The sequence below is a fragment of the Nannospalax galili genome, unplaced genomic scaffold, assembly GCF_000622305.1.
Source record: "Nannospalax galili isolate Female #2095 unplaced genomic scaffold, S.galili_v1.0 scaffold886, whole genome shotgun sequence".
NCBI lineage: Eukaryota > Metazoa > Chordata > Mammalia > Rodentia > Spalacidae > Nannospalax > Nannospalax galili.
The window spans coordinates 2404086-2412717 of record NW_008355971.1 but is presented as its reverse complement, the minus strand read 5'-3'; the positions used below and the strand labels follow the sequence as shown (position 1 = coordinate 2412717).

Below are 8632 nucleotides of genomic sequence, written 5' to 3'. Positions count from 1 at the left end.
TAGCAATGTGTTTACTACTCTGAAAACGAATGAAGAGAAGCATTTTGTATTAAAACCCGTTTCCTAAGAATTCTTTGCAAAATTTTCTTGCCATGAGTGTCAGTCTCTTTGCTTTAGAAACATATGTGTCGGTAAAACTCATAAGGGCTTGCTTACTGTAGAAAGAACAGTACTTGTAGCAATGCTCTGATCCGCTAAAAAAAAAAAAAAAAAAAAGATTTTTGAGCACTTTAGATGTCTGATTTTTGGATCGGGATGCTCAATGGGTACGAGGACATGGACTCCACAGCTACTACCAGCACTTTCTATCCCTGAGCTGCCCAGAGTTCTAGAGCTGCTAACCTGGCACCACACTCCAGGGGCTGTGATGACATCATAGGCCCAGCAGTTTCATGAGTGCTCCACCTCACAGGCAGCTCCATGTCATTGTCCTGAACCCCAGTTCCTGTCCCATCCCACCAAAATCCCAAGACGGAAGACACTCACCTCCAGCCTGCTCCCCCAGCTGCTCTCTCCAGGTCTCAATGATGAGGGAGAAGGTGCCCTAGTTGGATGGAGAAGGGATAGAAGAAAGAACAGAAGACAGTGGTCAGGGTAGGTCTGCAGAAAAGGCCAGAATACAATGTGGAGACTGGCAGCCAGTTCTGGGGCCTGAGTGACCAAGAGAAAATTCCCAGAGGGAGCGAGCAAGCAACACATCTGGCTTCAGTCCAGATTTCAGGTACCTGTGGGGGTCCCTTAAAAGAGAATTGTGCTGCCTGCCTGGTCTACATAGTGAGTTCCAGGCCCAGCTGGGGCTACAGGGAGACTCTGTCTCAAAAAATAAGATAAAAAATTGTGCCGGGCGTGGTGGTGCACGCCTTTAATCCCAGCACTTGGGAGGCAGAGGCAGGCGGATCTCTGTGAGTTCAAGGCCAGCCTGCCTGGTCTACATAGTGAGTTCCAGGCCCAGCTGGGGCTACAGGGAGATCCTGTCTCAAAAAGGCCAAAAAATAAATAAAAATTAAAAAGTAAAAAATAAAAAATTGTTCGAGGTATGCTTACACATGCCTGTAATCTCAGTACTCAGGAGGCCAAGGGAGGAGGATTTCAAATTCAAGGCCTATCTGGGGTATCTAGCATAACCCTGGCCAAAAAAATTGTTGCAAGGTACCAGGGTTTTCCCACTTTACGGCTGAGGAAATTAAATGTGGAAAGGAGTATAAACTTCAAATGTGGATCTGCTCATTTGCATGCTTTGGGGAGTGTGGGGATGGAAACTAGCATTCAAGAGATGAAACCTATAAATGCAGGTACCAATGAAAGAGCTGACAGAATTCGGGAAGGTCCCTAAGTGCAAGAAGATCTGGGGCTGAAGACAAAGATCCCAAACCCAGGTTGCTGGTTGAATCCCTGTAATTGAGAAGTGGAGGCAGGAGGATCAAGAATTCAAGGCCAGGCTTGGTCACATAGTAAATTCAAAGCCAGCCTGAGTTTTCTCAACAAAACAAAACAAAAGCAAAAACAAAAAACTGGGCTAGTGAGATAGCTCAGTGGATAAATGCATTTTCCAGCAAACTTGACAATCTGAGTTCGATTCCCAGGTCCCATGTGGTGAAAAACAGAACTGACTCATTCCCACAAGCTGTCCTCTGACCACCACATAATGACCACTATGCGCATGCATGCCTCCCCTACAAATAAATAAATAAATAAATAAATAAATAAATAACCACAAAAAGATGTGGGTCCTGGTTTTGCGACATCCCCAAGGAACAAAGGTAAGGTTCTGTGAATTTGGGGTTTCCAGAGGTGAGTTTGGGGTGCTAGGAATTAGGGTTCCCAGTATGCTGGGAGTCGGGGAGGTGTTAGAACGTTTGGAATCCCCAAAGGGTAGTTGTGGGGTTGGGGGATCCAAACATTTTGTGTCAGGGTAGGTGGGGCTGAGGGGTCTGGGACTGTGGGTTGCAGAAGGTAGCTGGTGCAGGGGAGGGTTTTGGAAGCTGGAGGACAGAAGGCAGTGAGGTCTGGGTGGCAGGGCTGGACTCACGGGCCAGGCGTCTCGGAAGGGCACGCGCACCAGCCCGTCGGGCAGCGGCAGGGCTGCAGGCACTGCGGGCTGCTCGGGGTAGGAGGGGCCGCGCGCACTGAGCGCTGCGCCCAGGGCGCACGGGGACTCGGCGGCCTCGCGGGAGACCCCAGGCTTCAAGCAGACCCTGAAGAACAGACGGCAAGGGCCTCGGGCGCTGCAAGGGGATTGCGGGGCCCCCGGGTCTGGTCCCGACCGGAAAGAATGGATCTGCAGCTCGAAGACACCAGTCGGCCCAGCCTAGGACGGAGAGGGCCACAAGGTGAGGGGATCCCGGGGACCCAGGCGTCGGTCGGCCCAGTGCAACCTCCCTAGGACCTCCACCCGGTGCAACCGCCCTAGCATCTCCAGGTAGTACCCAGCCCGCCTCTGTCCCTTTCCTGTCTGACCTGGGGAAGGAGGAGCGCCAAAATCACCGTCTGGGACCAAAGCTGGGACATCTGCGGGGACATCTGCAGGGACACCATCACCTTGCAGGCAGGGGATCTGGGGAGTTGCAGCTGCCGAGGCCGAGCCTTATATCTAAGGGGACGCCCCGCCCCCTCAGCTAGCCGTGGGCTCCTGGGGAACGAGGGGCGGGGGCGCAGGAAGGGACGAGGCAGAGCAACTTCGAGATTCTGTATGTGGGCAACTTGGTGAGATGTCATCCTGAGTGTGATTGTGAGTGCAACTTTGAGTGTGACTAGGGATTAAGCCTGTGTGTGTATGGTGTGTGTATGTGTGTGTGGCTAATACACTTGTGAGACTGTAAATAATTTTGAGATTGTGTGTGTGCGTGTGTAGTCAACACAATTGTGAGGCTTTATAAATAATTCTGATTCTATGTGTGTGTATGTACCTGAGTGGGAGAATAGAGGTCCAGGTGACTTTATTATGTGACTATGTGCATACACCTCTGCTACATGTGTACATATGTGAGGTCCTAGACCACTGTGGAGGGTTCTGTATGTGTCTCCAGCAGGCTGTATGTGTGAAATCGTGAATGCGCGTGTCAGTTTGGGAGGTGCATAAGGGGAGCTGTGAATGACTATAATGAAGGTCCCGGGTTCTTTGTGAACCCGTGTGTGTTTGTGGAAGGCCTCCTCTGTGCGTGTGTGTGTGTGTGTGTGTGTGTGTGTGTGTGTGTCCTCCCCAAAACAAAGCCTCTTTTCCCAAATCCAGCGTCACCAGACCAGTCACCAGACTCAGCAGACGCCAGGCCAGGAGCCCCGCGCTGGAGGGGCCTCCCAGCTGTATGTAAATGTCGCCATCTGCCGGGCGGCCTCGCCCCTCCCCCTCGGGCCGCAACTGGGCTACCCGTTTGGCCTTTAGAAGGTGTGAGGGGCAAATGAGCAGGAAATTAGTCTTCGCATACCAGGTGCCCGATCCCCGACCCCAGATGAATGGAGGGCACCCCCCAGGGTCCCCTTAGTATTCTAGGATTGTGGCAAAGTCGCTTAGGAACAGATGTGTCTCTGGTCATAATGTCTCAGTGCCAGGCATTATGCAAAGTTGCTTAGATGAGGAGACTCATCTCCCCACAGTAAATAACAATAATAATTTAATATTTAGAGATAATACTTTTAGGGAAATGCAAGTTTAATTTCCATCCATGTTTGTCTTATTCGGGGCGCAGGGTCAGCCACGGTTGTGCTCAGTAATTATTTATTGGATAAAAGAAAAGATAGTGAGTTGCCATGGTGGGCAGTCTATGATCTTGGCAGTCTGGAGGTGGAGGCAGGAAGACCAGGAGTTTGAGGCCAGGCTGAACTACGAGGCCCTTCTCAAAAGCCAACCAACCACCCGAAACACCCAACTTTGCCCTGCAATAACAAGATTGGGTTCAGTCCCCAGCATCACAAAATAAAGGACCAGGCATGATGGCACTTCCAGAACTCTTTTTGTCTCACATGGGAAGCATACTTTAAGGGATTTCTGAAAGTCTTCTTGGCTGTTTAGAATTTTACTTCTATGCTGGTCCCAAAAGGCTGTGCTGAGGTGGCATTTGAGCTAAGATCTAAGGGATTTTACACCATGGGCAGTGGGAGCAGGGAGTGCAAAGGCCCTAAGGTGACTGCACCTGCACATTCAGCCATCTCCCATAGTTTTCATTTCATTCTGGGCTCTGCCCAAATACATCCTCTTAAGAAGGCTTCTAGATCATCCCATCTAATATAAAATAGCATTCCCTGGCCGGTGAGGTGACTCATCTGGCAAAAATGCTTGCCACCAAGTCCGATGACCTGTTTCTGATCCTGGGGACCCACATGATGGGAAAGGGCAGACTCCTGAAAATTGTCCTCTGACCTGACCCTATGTGAGCCCCCGCCCCAAATCAGTAAAAATGAAAAATAAAAGTGTCTCTAAGGCCCCAAACCACTGCATCTCACCAGGTTTTTTCTGTCTCCTCTTGCTGTGCTAAGGATTGAACAGAGGACCTCATACCTGCCAGGAAAACACCCTAACTGAAAAATACTCCCATCTCTTTTTGCTGTTGTTTTTGAAATAGGGTCTCCCTGTAGCCCCCAGCTGGCCTGGAACTATGTAGACCAGGCTGGCCTCAATCTCTACCTGCCACCATGTCAGGACTACCAGCCCTTTTTTGAGACAGGGTCTTACTAAGCTACCCAGGCTGGCCTTGAACTCACTCTGTAGCTTAGGCAAGCCTTCAATTTTCAATCCTCCTGCCTCACTCTCCCAAGTAACTGGGATTACAGTCTTACCTCTCCAGGCCTAGCCAAACAGAATAGTTTTGAGTCTGGTGAGCCTTCTATTTCCAGTAAACCAGGGCAAGCTCATCACTCTTCTCTCTGGTATCTGTTGCTTTGTTTTTGTCCATTTCCCTCTTTTTTTTTTTTTTTCTTCTGGAGCCAAGGATCAAACCCAGGACCTTCTGCTTGCTGGGTAAGTACTCTACCACTAAATCCTAAACCCCCTCTCTGATACCTGACTGTATGAGGTAGATATCTGACTACCTGTTAAGAAGCCATACCAGGGGCAGGAGAGACAGCTTACTGGTTAAGAGCACTGGCTATTCTTGCATGAGTCCTAGGTTTGAATCCCTAGATGGTAAACAACCATCTATAACTTCAGTTCCAGGGGATCTGATGCCCTCTTCTGTCCTCCAAGGGCACTGCCCAACACAGGTGCACTTACACACATGCAGGCATAACACTCATACACTTAAAAATATGCAGAAGCTGAGTGTGGTGGCACATGCCTTTAATCCCAGCACTTGGGAGGCAGAAGCAGGCAGATCTTTGTGAGTTGGAGGCCAGCCTGGTCTACATAGCGAGTTCCAGGACAGCTGGGGCTAGAGGAAGACCTTGTCTCAAAAAGAGGAAAAAAAAATTAAAAATTAAATTTTATTTTCTAAGAGGGGGTCTTTGGGCATGGGGAAGGTGCTCCTTGGGATTAGCCAGTGCCCCAGGTTGTGAGTTTGGGTGATAATTTTAATTCTCTGTTTGGGCAGTGTTTTGCTACATGGAGTAACCTTGCCTCAGACTTGTGACTGTCTCAGTCTCCTAAATGCTGAGATTACAGGACTATGCCACCATGCCCACCCTTTAATCCTGTTATCACCAAGCGCATTTTAAACATTTAGAGTGTAGTCTGGATTCAAATGCATTTTATGATAAGAAACATGGCAGGGGGGGGGCTGGAGAGATGGCTGCTCTTGCAGAAAACAGGGCTCAGTTCCCAGCACCCACATAGTGGCTAACAACCAGTTCAAGGGGATCTAATTCCCTCTACTGGCCTCCATGAGTGCACACAAGGGCACACTTACATACATGCAAGCAAAACACTTGTACACATTTAAAAAAAAAAACAAAACATGGAAGGTACTTGAAAAACCAACCAGGGCTGGAGAGATGGCTCAGCAGTTAAGAGCACATACTGCTCTTCCAGGGGACTGAATTGTCAGGAACCACATGGGTGGCTCACAACCACCTGTAACTCCGGCTCCTAGGGGAATCCAACACCTCTAGCTTCCTTGAGCACCTGCACTCAAGTAGACATACCCATACATAATTAAAAATAAAAAATCTTTTAAAATCTAAAAAAGCAGTTGTGTGTAGTGGTGCATGCCTTTAACTCCAGCATTTGGGAGGTAGAGGGAGGCCACCAGGAGGTACAGGGAAGTCCTATCTTAAGAAGACTAAAACAACAAAATGAAACAAAACTTCATCTCCCTCCTTTTACAGGTGGGGAAGGTAAGGCTGAGGTACCGCCTGAGCTTTTTGTGGCTACCAAGAGGGCTTACCTATGTGTAAGAACTATTAGGAGGGCTAGACACATGGCTCAGCCATTAAGAACACTGATGCCCTCTTCTGACCTCCACAAACACCTGCACGGACTCTCTCTCTCTCTCTTAAAAAATAAATTTTGCTGCCAGGCTTGGTGGCACACACCTTTAATCCCAGCACTCAGGAAGCAGAGGCAAGCGAATCTCTGTGAATTCAAGGTCAGCCTGGCCTACGTAGTTCCAGGCCAGCTGGTGCTACAAGGAGACCCTGTCTCAAAAAAGACCAAAATAAATGAAATGGCTGCACATGTTGCAGTTTATAGAGTGCTTGCTAAGCATGCATAAAGCCGTTTGGATGTGGTGGTACATGCCTATAATCCTAGCAATCAGGATGTAGAGGCAGGAAGGAGCTCAAGGTCATCCTCTGCTACACAGCAACCCAAAGCCACCATGGGCTACATACAACTCTACCTTTAAAGAAGGGGGAGAGGGCTGGAGAGATGGCCCAGTGCTTAAGAGCACTGGCTTCTCTTGCAGAAGACCTAGGTTCAAATCCCAGCATCCAAATGACAGCTAATAATCATCTGTAACTCCCATTCCAGGGGATCTATCATGCCCTCTTCTGTCCTCTTTGGGCACTGCACTACTTGGGTGCACTTACATACAAGCAGGCATTACATTCATACACATAACACCAGAGATGGCTCAGTGGGGTAAAGGAGCTTGCCAGTAAACCTTGTAACCAGAGTTCAATCCTTGAGATCCATATGCTGGAAGGAGAGAACCAATTGTTTGTCCTCTGACCTCTACATAAGCACCTACACACATATACACAAATTGTTAATATCTTTTTAAGAGAGCCAGGTTAGAACAAGGCTCAGTGGTACAGCACTTACTTAGCATGCATCAAGCTGTGATCCCATCCCTAGCACCACAAAAATAAAATTGATATAGAATGTAAAAACCTCCCAATTTCTTGCAGGTGCAGTGGCACATGCTACCTGGTAGGGTTGCTTGAGCCTGGTAACTCCAGGCCAGACTGACCTGTGTAGCAAGATCTGTTTTCCAAAGGAAAAATAGTAATCCCAATCTCTAGCACCTATTCAAATGTGGATGACCAACAGCTCCAAAGCCACCTTCCCATGGAGCCTGTTCCTGGTGAGTCTGACTGTCAACTTGACAACCCAGAGTCACCTGGGAAGGATCAATCAAAACAGATTGGTCTATAGAGCATTTTCTTGATGGCTAATTGATGTGGGAGCCCAGCCCACTGTGGGTGGTGCCACCCAGGACAGGTGGGCCTGGTCTGGAAGAGAAAGGCAGCTGAGCAGGCCCAGGGAAGCCAGCCATTAAGCAGCATCCTCTGTGGTCTGTGCTTCTGCTCCTGCCTCCAGGTTCCTGCCTTGGCATCCCCAGACCTCAGACTGTGTAAGATGAAACAAACCCTTTCCTCCCCAGGTTGCTTTTGGTCATGGTGTTTTATCACAGGAACGGAAACCAGAACTAGGACAGGGCCACCCGAGATGAGGTGATCTCTGGTTCCCAGAGGTCACACTTCTCCTTATGTGGACAGTAGCTACCAGTCTTTGCACCCTCTCTCCTCTTTTCCACACAGAAGGGATCCGGAGACAAAAAGGAAGGTGCATTTTTTTCGAAGCTCACACAGCATGTGGCAGACAGCCCAACAGAAACCCATGTTTCCAGGCCAAAAACCAGCCAGGATCCAAGGCATCCACTGGGCCTGGTGGTGATCAGTCACTGTGGGATGGTGACCCCAGTCCCGGACCTCACCCTGACACCCCATCTGGACTCTCCGGACACAGGCATTGTGGCGTCTGGGATGCACTTTATTGGACATGTGCCTGCCCATGCCTCACTCTAGGAGTGCTGGGGCCTGGGGTTTAGGCACAGAGTCTGAGGAGGCCCAGAGGTCAAGGCTACTTGGAGCGAGGCCACAGGCGGCTGGTGAGTGAGCCAAAGAAGAAGCTCTGTTTGTTGGACTTGGAGAGTTCCGCCAGGCGCTGCTGCTCCTCCTGGGGTTGGGGGACAGAGAAAGGTTAACATTACCCAGGAGCTACCCACCTTCAAGCTGGCCCAGTATAGACCACCAGCCCACATAGACGAACCTAGACCCCAGCAAGAGCAGTTTGGAGCCCCAGGAGCACAGGGCTAGCATGTGTGAGGGAACATCACCAAAAAAATAATAATAATAATAATTTTTTTTCTTTTTTTTTTGGTTTCCCTGTAGACCAGCTAGCCTGGAACTTGCTATGTAGACCAGGCTGGCCTGGAACTCAGGGATTCCCCCTACCTCTGCCTCAGCCACAACACCTGGCATC

At 49.4% G+C, this 8632-nt stretch overlaps 2 protein-coding genes across 3 annotated transcripts in view; both read right to left on the bottom strand.

Moving 5' to 3' along the window:
* The window catches only part of Dll3 (delta like canonical Notch ligand 3), a 12859-nt gene extending 10324 nt beyond the window's left edge, over positions 1-2535 (bottom strand). Inside the window, exons 1-3 of the mRNA XM_008853966.1 lie at positions 2458-2535; positions 2030-2308; positions 487-544 (exon numbers count right to left, since the gene is read on the bottom strand). Coding sequence (XP_008852188.1) covers positions 487-544; positions 2030-2308; positions 2458-2535 — 415 coding nt within the window. The remainder of the gene's footprint in view (positions 1-486; positions 545-2029; positions 2309-2457) is intronic.
* Positions 2536-8119: 5584 nt separating this feature from the next.
* Timm50 (translocase of inner mitochondrial membrane 50) overlaps positions 8120-8632 on the bottom strand; it is an 8294-nt gene continuing 7781 nt past the window's right edge. For both annotated transcript variants that reach the window (XM_008853965.3, XM_029556589.1), the window contains one exon: positions 8120-8326. In XM_008853965.3, coding sequence (XP_008852187.1) covers positions 8231-8326 — 96 coding nt within the window. In that variant the 3' untranslated portion in view covers positions 8120-8230. The remainder of the gene's footprint in view (positions 8327-8632) is intronic.